This window comes from Pleurodeles waltl, chromosome 7 (genome assembly GCF_031143425.1).
Source record: "Pleurodeles waltl isolate 20211129_DDA chromosome 7, aPleWal1.hap1.20221129, whole genome shotgun sequence".
NCBI classification, from domain to species: domain Eukaryota; kingdom Metazoa; phylum Chordata; class Amphibia; order Caudata; family Salamandridae; genus Pleurodeles; species Pleurodeles waltl.
In genome coordinates this window covers 1344427276-1344441774 of record NC_090446.1, presented here as the reverse complement: position 1 = coordinate 1344441774, position 14499 = coordinate 1344427276, and the positions used below count along the sequence as shown (strand labels likewise).

The 14499-nt window shown below is 47.3% G+C and overlaps 1 protein-coding gene across 3 annotated transcripts in view; it reads left to right on the top strand.

Annotated features, from left to right (window-relative positions):
* PRPF31 (pre-mRNA processing factor 31) overlaps positions 1–8126 on the top strand; it is a 100418-nt gene extending 92292 nt beyond the window's left edge. For all 3 annotated transcript variants that reach the window (XM_069200736.1, XM_069200734.1, XM_069200735.1), the window contains one exon: positions 7108–8126. In XM_069200736.1, the coding sequence (XP_069056837.1) occupies positions 7108–7233 (126 nt within the window). In that variant the 3' untranslated portion in view covers positions 7234–8126. The remainder of the gene's footprint in view (positions 1–7107) is intronic.
* Positions 8127–14499: the final 6373 nt, after the last annotated feature.

Sequence of the window (14499 nt, the reverse complement as noted above, 5' to 3'; positions counted from 1 at the left end):
CCTCTCAAATGGCTGATGCAAATGAAAGGTGAAAATCCTAAACTGTTGAGGTGGTCCATCTCCCTACAGGGAATGGACTTTATAGTGGAACACAGACCTGGGACTGCCCATGCCAATGCAGATGGCCTTTCCAGGTTCTTCCACTTAGAAAATGAAGACTCTCTTGGGAAAGGTTAGTCTCATCCTCTTTCGTTTGGGGGGGGGTTGTGTAAGGAAATGCCTCCTTGGCATGGTTGCCCCCTGACTTTTTGCCTTTGCTGATGCTATGTTTACAATTGAAAGTGTGCTGAGACCTGCTAACCAGGCCCCAGCACCAGTGTTCTTTCCCTAACCTGTACTTTTGTATCCACAATTGGCCGACCCTGGCATCCAGATAAGTCCCTTGTAACTGGTACTTCTAGTACCAAGGGCCCTGATGCCAAGGAAGGTCTCTAAGGGCTGCAGCATGTCTTATGCCACCCTGGAGACCTCTCACTCAGCACAGACACACTGCTTGTCAGCTTGTGTGTGCTAGTAAGGACAAAACGAGTAAGTCGACATGGCACTCCCCTCAGGGTGCCATGCCAGCCTCTCACTGCCTATGCAGTATAGGTAAGACACCCCTCTAGCAGGCCTTACAGCCCTAAGGCAGGGTGCACTATACCATAGGTGAGGGTACCAGTGCATGAGCATGGTACCCCTACAGTGTCTAAACAAAACCTTAGACATTGTAAGTGCAGGGTAGCCATAAGAGTATATGGTCTGGGAGTTTGTCAAACACGAACTCCACAACACCATAATGGCTACACTGAAAATTTGGAAGTTTGGTATCAAACTTCTCAGCACAATAAATGCACACTGATGCCAGTGTACATTTTATTGCAAAATACACCCCAGAGGGCACCTTAGAGGTGCCCCCTGAAACTTAACCGACTGTCTGTGTAGGCTGACTAGTTCCAGCAGCCTGCCACACTAGAGACATGTTGCTGGCCCCATGGGGAGAGTGCCTTTGTCACTCTGAGGCCAGTAACAAAGCCTGCACTGGGTGGAGATGCTAACACCTCCCCCAGGCAGGAGCTGTAACACCTGGCGGTGAGCCTCAAAGGCTCACCCCTTTGTCACAGCACCGCAGGACACTCCAGCTAGTGGAGTTGCCCGCCCCCTCCGGCCCCGGCCCCCACTTTTGGCGGCAAGGCCGGAGAAAATAATGAGAATAACAAGGAGGAGTCACTGGCCAGTCAGGACAGCCCCTAAGGTGTCCTGAGCTGAGGTGACTCTAACTTTTAGAAATCCTCCATCTTGCAGATGGAGGATTCCCCCAATAGGATTAGGGATGTGACCCCCTCCCCTTGGGAGGAGGCACAAAGAGGGTGTACTCACCCTCAGGGCTAGTAGCCATTGGCTACTAACCCCCCAGACCTAAACACGCCCTTAAATTTAGTATTTAAGGGCTTCCCTGAACCTAAGATTTTAGATTCCTGCAACTACAAGAAGAAGGACTGCCTAGCTGAAAAACCCCTGCAGAGGAAGACCAGAAGACGACAACTGCCTTGGCTCCAGAAACTCACCGGCCTGTCTCCTGCCTTCCAAAGATCCTGCTCCAGCGACGCCTTCCAAAGGGACCAGCGACCTCGACATCCTCTGAGGACTGCCCCTGCTTCGAAAAGACAAGAAACTCCCGAGGACAGCGGACCTGCTCCAAGAAAAGCTGCAACTTTGTTTCCAGCAGCTTTAAAGAACCCTGCAAGCCCCCCCCGCAAGAAGCGTGAGACTTGCAACACTGCACCCGGCGACCCCGACTCGGCTGGTGGCGATCCAACACCTCAGGAGGGACCCCAGGACTACTCTAAGACTGTGAGTACAAAAACCTGTCCCCCCTGAGCCCCCACAGCGCCGCCTGCAGAGGGAATCCCGAGGCTTCCCCTGACCGCGACTCTTTGAATCCTAAGTCCCGACACCTGGGAGAGACCCTGCACCCGCAGCCCCCAGCACCTGAAGGACCGGACTTTCACTGGAGTAGTGACCCCCAGGAGTCCCTCTCCCTTGACCAAGTGGAGGTTTCCCCGAGGAACACCCCCCTTGCCTGCCTGCAGCGCTGAAGAGATCCCTAGATCTCCCATTGACTTCCATTACAAACCCGACGCTTGTTTCTACACTGCACCCGGCCGCCCCCGCGCTGCTGAGGGTGAAATTTCTGTGTGGGCTTGTGTCCCCCCCGGTGCCCTACAAAACCCCCCTGGTCTGCCCTCCGAAGACGCGGGTACTTACCTGCAAGCAGACCGGAACCGGGGCACCCCCTTCTCTCCATTCTAGCCTATGTGTTTTGGGCACCACTTTGAACTCTGCACCTGACCGGCCCTGAGCTGCTGGTGTGGTGACTTTGGGGTTGCTCTGAACCCCCAACGGTGGGCTACCTTGGACCAAGAACTGAACCCTGTAAGTGTCTTACTTACCTGGTAAAACTAACAAAAACTTACCTCCCCTAGGAACTGTGAAAATTGCACTAAGTGTCCACTTTTAAAACAGCTATTTGTCAATAACTTGAAAAGTATACATGCAATTTTTATGATTTAAAGTTCCTAAAGTACTTACCTGCAATACCTTTCAAATGAGATATTACATGTAGAATTTGAACCTGTGGTTCTTAAAATAAACTAAGAAAAGATATTTTTCTATACAAAAACCTATTGGCTGGATTTGTCTCTGAGTGTGTGTACCTCATTTATTGTCTATGTGTATGTACAACAAATGCTTAACACTACTCCTTGGATAAGCCTACTGCTCGACCACACTACCACAAAATAGAGCATTAGTATTATCTATTTTTACCACTATTTTACCTCTAAGGGGAACCCTTGGACTCTGTGCATGCTATTCCTTACTTTGAAATAGCACATACAGAGCCAACTTCCTACATTGTGGATCCGCAGTATTGGCGTGTGAGGATCCGCACTCTAACAACCAGGCCAAGATGTGACCGGCTTTGTCACCATCAGTATGCATTTTAGCTTGGTATGACCGAAAGTCAACCCTGCATAGCTGTTCCACTAAGAATGTGTGCTTGGCTAATGCTGCATCTAAATCGGTTTGTGCTACAGCGTCGGCTCTAGCTCTATTTTCCAAGGCTCTCGAGGGCGCCTCAGTCTGTCAAGTCCATGTGTATCGTTGCCCTCACTCCAGCCACCATGTGAATGAAATGGCTGCGTAACACTACCTTCATTGCTTCCCAATCCGTTAGTTTGGAACGGGATGTACCCCAGTTATCCTCAAAGTAATGTCAATGTATCATTTGTTTCGTCTGGTTGACACTGATCTTCTCACAAGGCCGGTTGAACCCCCCCCATGTGGGAACTACCCGTCGGGCCGCTCCCCATTCCAATTGCAACTGCTTTGGATTGTGGTCAGAGAAGGTGTTACCTAGATATTCTGCCCCTGTTACTAGTAGCCAGGTCACTTAGGATTCTGTCTAATCTGACATGCAGGTCCTTCATGGCAGAGTAGTACGAATAATCAATCCTGTTCGCATACATGGATCCCCAGCAGTCTAAGAGCGGCCAGTGTTGAAGCCACTGGGAAAATAACATAGCTGATGACACAACCAGGGAGCTCGGGAGTGGGGAGATGTGAGCGGTCTAATTGTGTATCAAGAATGCAGTTAAAGTTGCCCCCTAGTATCCAAGGGATGTGGGTCTTGTGTGTTAAAATTGCTGAAAGTTTAGAGAAGAAGGCCAGCGGCGCCACATTAGGGGCATATTTGCTACCTAATACCACTGCCTTGCTGTCCAGGAGACCCTTCACCAACACATACCTACCCTTTGGGTCGATGTCTGCTGAGAGTAGGTGGAAGGGGACCCCTGGACAAATCCAGACTAAAGCTCCCAGTGCAAAGCCGGAATATGTGGTGCTATAACATTGACCCCGCCACTGCAAGCGTACTTCCTCCCCTCCTGCCACATGCGTCTCCTGTAGAAAGGCTATTTGTGCAACAATACTTAGGGAGAAGTGGTGTACAGAGTGTCTTTTTCTTGTAGTGCTCATCCCCTGGACGTTCCATGTTATTAGTTTAAGTGGAGCCAACTGTCCAGCGCAGGTGTAAGAGAAGCCCATCTAGGGCTATTGCTGTAAGTCTATTGCCCCCCACCTCCAATGTGAAGCCCTTGGGAGGTCAAAGAGATGAAGGGTCCTCACCACATCACATCTTTTAACAGTTCAAATAACCTGTACTCCCAACCTAGGGCAACTCCAGAACATGGAATCGCCCAAACCAATAAGAACATAACCCATAGATGGGGTGCTGCTCCCATGCTAGCCTCCATATAGATGGCTGCGCTTAGTAGTCCACCGGTGGGTTGGCGAGGGTGATCAGCCCTAGCGTGGGCAAGTAGGACTGCAACCGCTATAGGCAACAGTGAACCTGTGGATTACAGACTTGGGGACCCCTTGTTAAAGTGACCATCGCGTGTGTGCGTGTGTGTGCGTGTGTGTGCGTGTGTGTGCGTGTGTGTGCGTGTGTGTGTGTGTGTGTGTGTGTGTGTGTGTGTGTGTGTGTGTGTGGTGCCCCGCTTCCGTGTAATACAGTATAAGCACAACAGACTCTCCAGACTGAGTATCATAGGATCTCATCTGCCTTTTGGGATGTCACATTTGGCAGTGATTGTGAAGTCATGCTGTCTTCTGAGTTAATGGAGACAGATTGGTAACATCATTGTCCAGAGAGGCCTCTGGAGGTGAGCGTCTATTTGCCCACAGAGTGCCAGCAGTGTTCAGTGCCTGGGATTGTTCTGTCTTGGCTTGCTCTGATGTGGGCGTACCCGGGATCAGGACTCCTGTACGTGAGCGTGACACCTTAATTCCTGTGTTAGTCTTTGGTGTTGGTGTTGTGCCGTTGGTGCATCGGCGAGGGAGGTGAAGAGGCCTTGTATCGATGTTCCACCCAATCCCAGGCGTCTGTTGACTCTATAAAGAAAAAGGTTTTGGTGCCGTTCATTACCTTCAACTTTGTTGGGAAGAGAAGTGTATATAGGAGGCCTGCCTGTTGCAGTTTGCATTTCACTCTCCGATGCTGTACTGGCAATGTATAATCTGGGAAGAGGTGCACTCTGTTATTGTTGGGGGGGCACCCCCGAAGGCGGACGCTGCGCAGGCACCCTGCGGGTACGTTCCACTAGAAAGTTTGCAGATAATTGGGCTGGTGCCACCTTTTGCGCTAGCCATTGTTCAGAAAATGGCATAGGGTCAGTATCTTCAGCGCCTCCCGGAAATCCCACAATGCAGATGTTGTTCTGGCTGGATCTCCCTTCGGAGTCCTTGGCTCTAGTCTCTAGTTCTTGCACTTCGGCGGTTAGTGAGCACACCTGCTCTGCCAGTCCTTTGACTACTGGGCTGAGTTCTGTGATGTTGTGTTCTGTGTGGGTGACTCTGCCCGCCAGTTTCTGCTGGTCAGCTCATAGAAGTCCAAGTTCTATGGCTACAGCATCTACGTTTGTGTTTAGCTCCTGCTGAGTAGCTGCTATAGCCCCCAGTATTTGGTCCAGCTTGGCCTCTGTGGCGGGCGCCAGAGTGGCGGAAATCCATCACCCCTGGGTTCGGAGCCCCTGCACTCCCAGTCCTTCCATGTGGCCCATTCTCAGTGTTCTAGTTGGACAGTGCTTCTTTTTAGTAGGTAGCTCCTCAACACCAGCGATCTGTAGTTGAGAGGGAGCTGCAGGGCTGTGTCCGTGCGTTGCGTACTTCACACAACGCTATATTTGGTAGTGGGTTAAAGCTGACACTGGTCCCGCTGTTTCCCACCACTAGGCCCCATCAGCCGTCTCTTCTCCATTCACTGCATGGCCAGCGTCTGGACCCAGCAGGGTCAGCAAGCTGCGAAGCCTCCGGCTGTGCTGCACTGTGTGAGCGGAAGAGGAGAGATGTGAGGTCCTCTTCCAGGCAGCTCTCCAGTAGTTGTTTGGGGGGGGGGGGGGCGCGCATCGCTTACTGCGGCCACGAGGGAGTCCATGTGCTGGAGCCAGGATGGGTAGGGCTCCTGGAAGGGAGATGGGGGGCCAAGTTGATCGCACCGGAGCGGGGAGAAGAGCACCCAATTTAGCTCTGTGCCCAATTCCCGCTCCTGCAAGGATTTCCGGCCATTGGTTGCTTTGGCCGTTGCAGCGGTTGCCTTATGGCTTGGCCCCTCTGTTCTTCTTACTTCAGCAGTGGTTTAGTCATTTTTCCAATGCCTTATATAATGTGATCCACTTGAGACATGGGTAGGACAAAAACAGCCTTCTAAACTCAAAGAATTCCAATACCTCTTTTCTAGGACATGCCAGAAGGTAGGGGGGTGAGTGGGGCTCCACCCAAGTCCTTCCTAAGATGGTTCCAGCCCTTGAGCCCTAAATAAGATATGTCACCTGCAACAGCTAGACAGCCAAGGCGTCCTTGAAACCTTTTATAGCCCACAACCCTAGCCTTTGACCAACCCTATACATCTCACTCTTAAACTAACCTTAAGTATAATAAAATTAAAAACCTTGTCATTGTTTTAACCTTTTTTAAACTTCATCCAGACAGATGTAACCTTCGTAAGGAAGCGAAATCATGAATGTTTACTCAGCATTCATGAACTCTTTCAGTGCAGACTCTGAACAGGGGATACTGTGGTTAGCCTTGACCTGTTTGGGAATGCCTTGCTGTTGCCAGGTGGAACAACAATAATGGATGTGTCCTCTTTGTTTTTTTGTTTTTTATGTTTACAAAATTGTCAGTTTCAAGACCGTATTTCCTTCCCTCCCGCTGCTTATTCTAATTGGGGATGTCCGCTTTTCCCCGTGACATAATGCCAGATGGGGGAGAGTATATGGCAGATATCCACCAGGAATCACAAAAGGCAGTGACTTTTGTTTCTTTAAGAAGTCAAGGAATGTATACTTAAGATAAAACTTTATATTCTCACAGCAATGGGAAGTAAAGTACTCTCTAATTCCGCAGCCAGGAGTTGTGTTGTATTTTCATTAAGTGTTGGTCACTGTTTTCACTGATTATGCAGACGTTTTATTGCTGTGCTGTTTATCTGTGCTATATTTTTGGCTCTAAATTGTTGCTTTCCTTTTCTTCTGCTTAAAGTGTCTTTACTTTTTTTTTTTCTAGGGCCTGGAAATTGTTAACCCCCAGGCTGCAGAGAAGAAAGTGGCAGAAGCTAACCAGAAATACTTCTCTAGCATGGCAGAGTTTTTGAAAGTGAAAAATGAGAAAAGTGGCACAATGACTCAGTGAAGGGGCACATTTGTCCCGCAGGTGTGCAGATGGCAGTGGTATCTCACACTCTGGCTTAATAGGAGACAGGGAGCAGCTCTCATTCAGAGCAACTTGAGACAGAAGCTGATAAACTAAAGGTGTTTCCGGACATGAAAAGCAGCTAGTTGTCTATCCGTTTCAGACATGAAGTCATGTCTTCTGAATTCCTAGGAGCTGTTCAGCCTTACTGCAACTTTGGAGTCACATTATCTCAGACATGGCTAGATTACTGCAGTCTCTTGCCAGATAATGCGTCCCAGTTTGTGGAATACCGTACATTTGTTTGGATCAGACTGTTACACTATGAAGAAACTTGTGCACTGAGTAACTGACTTGGACTTTCAAAGCATATGAGATAGTCTGTTTACTGAGGGAACACTATAGAAAGAACTTAATTCCCAAAGGTGGGTGACGAGGTAGGGCCCTTTTTGCTACTGGAGGTTGCGATTTTTTTTTTTTTTTTTTTTTTTTTTTTTTTTTTACTGTTGTAGACCAACATGTTTATGAGAATTTCTGAAATTATGGTTGTGCATCTACAACGTGAAATGGCATTTTTTTTTTTTGTATATTGAAAGGATTTTAAAGCTTATGTTTGATTGTGTTTTAGTCTACCAAAGCTAGTATGAGCGACAGAAGGTGTTGCAGGATACTATGTTTAACTGTGTGATTTGAAGTGCTCAACGAAAGTGAAACCTTAAGGAACTTTCTGGAACCAGACCGTTCTCTGAACCTGTCTACTTCTCTGACAGACTCTCCATGTAACTATGTTTCATTCCAATATTTAAATGTCAAGTTGTGAATATGGTTCCAAGAGTGTAAAGATAAAGTTTGTAAGATATGTACATGCTATAAATTGAGCGAAGGAAAATTTAGTATGCTTACTTTATTTTTTGTGTTAACATAGGGTCATTTAAAAAATTCAGTTTATGTAATTTTAGCACATTGAAAAGGGCACCATAGAAAGCTGCTTTTTAACTCCTTTCTTTGCTTGCTTACGACTATGTGAAAACTAAGTTGAGAATTAACAGTATGTAGAGTGCACTCAGAGGTTAATACTGTTGCATGGGGGAGCAGTGTTACTCGTCCTTTATGCCTGTACGGCCTATGACCTAAAGTAAAGCCATGAGAATTAACTCTAACGTGGGAGGGATTTCATATTTCTCTAGGCAACTTGTCACAATTTGATAGCTAGCTTTGGACCACTTTGCATCAAATGTTTAAAGAACTATAACCAAGTACTTCACCTGCCCACTGACCAGATTTCTAGAGAATTCCCAATGAACAGAAGCACGTTTGTACTCTTCTACAGCATGGTTGATGAAATCCATAGTGAGACCAAAGTAGTGATGCATATACAATATGGCAAAATATGGTTAAGACCACATCCATCAGTTATAAGTCAGACTTTATGCAACTCATTTAGGAAACCATATTTTACAATATCAGAAGGGTTGTTGCAGTCTTGAATTTATGCATTGTTTAAAAGTATGTTTTCCATTGAGTGGACTCTACTAGTTTTACAATGCCTAATTGCAATTTTATAATAATGCATAGTCGTCCGTAAGAAAAAGTATACCGACACAAATAGAACAGATTACTATATGAAAACTTCTAATGGATATTTCTAACCACAGATTCCACTTTGTTTTTGTTTTTTAAATATTCCCCAGTTGTCGGACTGAATCTGGAAATTTTCAAGCAGTACTCCTGTGCACCAGTAGGTTTTGTGGCTCTGAAACAAGATTGTTTCACTCCAGAAGTGACCTGCAGAGCCACATATAAATGCCAGCCATGTGTGCTGACTTCGGTTCCTTTCATTCCATGCCACTAAGGATGCAACTGGAGCTTCCCCTTCTCTCTGAAGATGTTTCATACTACAGTTAATAGCTTATTTTAATCACTGTGCAAGGGAGGTGTCACCACCAAACACTGCAGGCTTTCTATCCTGCAGGGACTGCCACAAACAAAGACTTCACCATCAGTCAGGTAGGTCTCTAGTGCCTAGAGTCAGAACACAACTCCAGGGCCTGCAGTGAGTGCACCTAGATGAATCCTAATGCCATACTGGATTGTGAGGCGAAGATTTATGTTGCCAAGCATCAGAAGGTCCTGTTCCTGAAGTCGTTCACACATCAGGTCATGGTCAAAATCCTTGGATTAGTCCAAAAAGAAACGAAAAAAAAATCCAAGCCGGACTGTGCCCCTTTCTGACACTCTTGAACTTTTTAGAGAGAGTGCAAGTTTGTGTACGTCCCGATTCAACACCAATGTTTTGGCTGTTAGCAACTTCACAGCAAATAAACCTGCAGAGCCATGCTGCATATTTTTGGCACTCCACTGTCTCCTTCTGGTGCACTTTCGGGGCACAAGGAACCATGAGGAACTCCAACTGGGACCCCACTGGCAAGCCGTTCTTGGCACCAGTTGGACTCTGAATACACTTTGGTGCCAGCTTCAGTCCTTATGCCTAGAGTTGTGCCAGACCTTTCAGCATCAATGCCGGAGGACAACGCATACCCAGCAGCACTTTCTGACTGAATCGAACTAGTCTTGACTGAAGCAGTGTTTAGATTCCCTTGGGCACCAGCCTTACAGCACCCCATCGGATTCTGATATACTACTACTACCTCGTGGCTGGGCCCAGGTTATTCTCAACCTTTTCGGCATGGATTCAGATGCCTCCCTGTGTGACGAAGGCGACCTGGTATCTCAGTACAAGGAAGACAATTGGTATGAGGATGCCAGGCCTTGCCACTAAGAAAAATACCTCCTTCCCTGTGGTGATGCGGAGGGCGACAGAGGTACTTGGCCTCCAGCTGCCAACCGTGAAGGTGGAAATAATTTTTTAACTGAGGTCCTTTAGCCATGCCAGTTGCTCACAAAGCCTCTGCTCCCTTTTAATGAGGCCCTCACATATATACTATTGGAAGAACAGGCAAAGTCATTCTTTGGACATCCTGTCAGTTGACAAATACCCTTGCTCTGTTGCCATGACCCAGCGTTCCTTATCCAGCATCTGACCCCCAAGGCATAGGACCAACCCAAATTTACGTCCTGCTACCATTCCCGACCGAGAGTCCAAGCGCATTGGCACCTTTTGGCAAAAGCAAATTTTCATCAGGCAGTGCAAGCTGCCTGCTTGGCTGCTATTTCCATGCCCTTTTGGGTTTCTGTTGCCCAGGTTTTACCTTCTGGCCCCTAAGACATCAGACCTTCTATCACACAGGCTAGTCAAGACTGTTCCAATGCGGCAAACTTTGCCACAAGATGCAGGCTTAGCACTTTGGTCTGCCTATGTACAACAATAAGCATTAGTGTAGCATTCTGAAGGCATGCCTAAATTAGATCTATTGGCTTCTCTGGAGACGTTCAGTCCTCCCTAACCTTCTTTTGATGGTTCCTGCCTATTCGGTGAGAAGACAAACTGCCCTTGAGCAGTTCAAGTATAGCAGGACCATAGCACGCTCCTTGGGTCTGTCTGACCTGTGTAGGAAAGTGTCTCTTTTTGACATGGTTACCCCCATTTTTTGCCTGTTACATGATGTGATTTTGGCTGAAAGTGCACTGGGTTCCTGCTAACCAGATCCCCTGTGCCTGAGCTCTTTCCCAGAACTGCACATTTGCTTCCCCAATTGGATAATCTTTTAGCCCCCCTCTAAGTTCCTAGTAAATGGTACTCCTCGTGCCTAGGGTTTAAAGGGGGTCCCTAAGGGCTGCAGCAAAAATTGTGCTGCCCTAAGGGACCCCTCACTAAGCAAATGACAGGCTACCATTGCAGGCTACGTGTCTTGGTGCAGACAAAAGTGAAAACGTGGCACACCAGTGTGCCATGTCCCCAAACACTGCATGCAGTATATGTAAGTTACCCCTCTAGCAGGCGTTACAGCCCTAAGGCGGGGGGCATTAGGTTACATGTGAGGGCATATCTGCACAAGCATATAGGCCCCTGCTATGTCTTTGTCAATTCTCAGATATAGTAAGTGACCCGGGAAGCCATTTTATATGCATGTGCTGGACATTGGTCAATAAGAGTTCCCCAGCTACATAATGGCTTCACTGAATGTAAGGATGTTTGGTATCCAACATCTTGTATTGGTGAACCCACACTGATGCTAGTGTTCAAAGGGCTGCCGCTTTTGAAATGTGAATCGGGCTCCCCACACAGGAGAGGAAGCCACCTCCCCCCCTAGACCCTCTGCTCCACCCCTCTAGACCTTGTCCACTACTCATCTTAACACCAGGAGATTTGTCTTGTAAGTCGCAGTACTCGATCTGTTTGCAAACTTGTTTTTCCTCCCATAGGATCCCATTGCAGTACTCGGAAATTGCACTGTGTCCCCTTTTAAAGTGAAAATAATTTCTATTTAAAAACATACTTACCTGAATTATTTTCTCTGGTGCCTAAACATATATAAGGATACCTGCCATTTTCATAAAATTGGTGTGGATCTCCTTCTCAAGTCTAGTGCCTCATTTATTGACTATTGTGTGTATATTTAGTCTAAGGCTGCTTGACCACACTACCCCTAAATAGAGCACTTTGGGATTGCATTGCAAGTCCTGTCCACTCACTGGGGAACCCCTGGACCCTTTAAATGGTATTCACATAGCACAGAGGCCCAGCCTCCTACACCTGTTAAGACCGTTTCACTAGGAATTTTGTCCCCCTCGCTGGCCACTGTAGAGGATACCAATGTAGATAACTTCAGCAGACTCATCTGATCTAGCAGGCCACCCAGGCGTTTTGAGGCCGTGGATACCCTTGACCACATAACAGCAGTGGCAGCAGGCAGTCCAGGCCCCACCAGCTGCTGCAAAATCAATTTAGTATGCTCTTTAAGTCACTCAGTCACCCTGAATGAGGCAGGGCCCAGCATTTTCTTCTAGGATGGATTGCAATCACTTAAGACATGTGGGTCCTGCAGATTGTCAATGAGGGCCGTGCCTTCCTATTTATCGCCACCCCTCACCACCTTTCACCATCCTCCTTACAGATTATAGAGGGGGCCACTTGTCTGTCTTACAGCAGAAAGTACAAGCTTGTTTGGCCAAAGGGGTAATATAGATGGTTACTGCCTTGGAAGTAAGAACTGGATGTTACTTCCCCTACTTCCTTGTGCTAAAGGATGGAGGCCTTAGTCCTGTTTTAGATCTTCGTGTGCGCAACACCTTCCTGCGGAATGACAAATTTAAAGATGTTCACAATAGCCCAGGTCCTGTCTACCCTTGACCCTGAAAACTGAATGGTGGTGTTAAACCTGCAGAATGCATCCCCATCCTTGTGGCCCACAGGCAGTAACTGCAATTCTCAGTGGGACTGAGCATTTTCAGTTCAGTGTTCTCTTTTGGCCCCGCCAACGCCCCCCGGGTTATTCATGAAAGTGATAGTGGTGGTTGAAGTCCATCTTCGGTGGTCAGGGGTCACAGTTGATGACTGGCTACTGATAGTGCGCTTACATCAGGAAGGCCTCACTCACCTCCAGACTACTATTGTAGAAAGTGTGAAATGTGAAAACAGAATGCAACACCAGACACCGGCAAAAAGCTCTACACAGTTATATGTAGTGAAGGAACATTGCAGGCCCAACTCTAACACTGACCGGATTAAGATGAAGAGTTCACTTGAGGAGATAATGAATTAAGTAACTTGAAAGAGTTTCAGTTAAAGGCCAACTTGTGTTTAGTAGGAAGAAGGAATTTACGATCTTAACACACAGGCTCACTGGCACATACTTTGAATTTTCAAATAGATTGTAACCTGATTAGGCAATGGGTGCAGGATATCTGATCATTTTATGTAGGAAGCTGGCTCTCTATATGGTGCACTATAATGAAGTACACCGTGCAGATTCCAGTGGATCCCCAAAGGTTTGCAGAGGCAGAAATAGATAGGTCTAATGCTCTGTAGTGTGGGCGAGCAGTTAGGCTTATCAAGAAGTCGTGTCAAGCATTTGTTTTACTGACAGAGGCAATAAATGAGATGCACACTCAAAGAATAAACTCGAAACCAAATTAGAAAAATTACATTTGCTTTTATATATGCTTTGGACCAAAGAACTCTGTTACAAGGTAAGCAGTTTTTAAATTAAAAATACTTTTCAGTTTCAAAAAAATCGACAGTGCAATTTTCAGAGTCTTCAATGTTAACCTATGGGAGGAAAAAGAGAATGCAGTTTTGCAGTTAAATATTCAACCTACAAATCCAGTCTTCATGGTTGCAAGTTAACACCAGGCAAGGTTCTAATCAGTACCAAGAGCACACCTGCAGCAGTACAGGGGCTTCCGTTTGCAGAGGTCAGATTTGGGATCTGGTGCCCAATATTAACCAATTGAGACTGAGGGTAAACAAAGATGCACTGCTCACAGGTGAGTACAGCAGTGTCAGGGGTTGTTCTCCTGGGGTTAAGGTAGGTACAAGGGGCAGCCACAGGGCAGCACCAAACGTACACCCTCAGCCGTACAGGGGTAGCCAGGTGCAGAGTGCCAACACAGCATCAGGCGCCCAATGTTAACCGACTCAGGCCGTGGGCATCAGGTGCAGAGATGGGTCCAGGTGTGGTTTCACAGTTCCTCAGGGCAGAGTTATTTCTTTAAAGTTTGCGTATTCTGGACATGCCTGCTGTCTACAGGGGATATTGGTCTTTGTCGAAGGCAGGTAGCCCTCCTAGGGCTTTGGAGGTCACTGGGCTGCAGGACGGGTCATCTTTGATGCAGGATCGTTGATGGCTGTAGACAGGCCAGTAGGGCCTGGGCCAAGTCACCTCAAGCAACTGGATCACCATCGAGACCATCTCCACACCAGACTAGATCGACCACCGCTGCATTCACTTCACAATCACCGCACGCCACACTCCAGGAACACCCACAGGAAATGGAACAAAATCACCAATGAGCAACTCACCTCCTCTCTCGCCAAATCCCTGCCTCTGATGCCAGCACAGCAGCGCGCAATCTGAACACATGGATCACCGGATGTGCTGACACTCTAGCTCCTCTCCGGCTGACATTGGGCAAAGGCGTACCTAGGAAAGCCAGCTAGTTCACCACCAAACTCCAAGAATCAAAGCGTATCTGCAGACATTTAGAGAAAAAAATGGCGGAACAGCCAAACCAGAAAAGACCTTGCCTCCTTCAGAGCCGCAACTGCCACCCACTGCCGAAAAATCAAGAACACAAGGAAGGACACAATCCGGGAGCGCATCAACTACTCCACACACAACTCTAAGGAACTCTTCTCAGTCATTG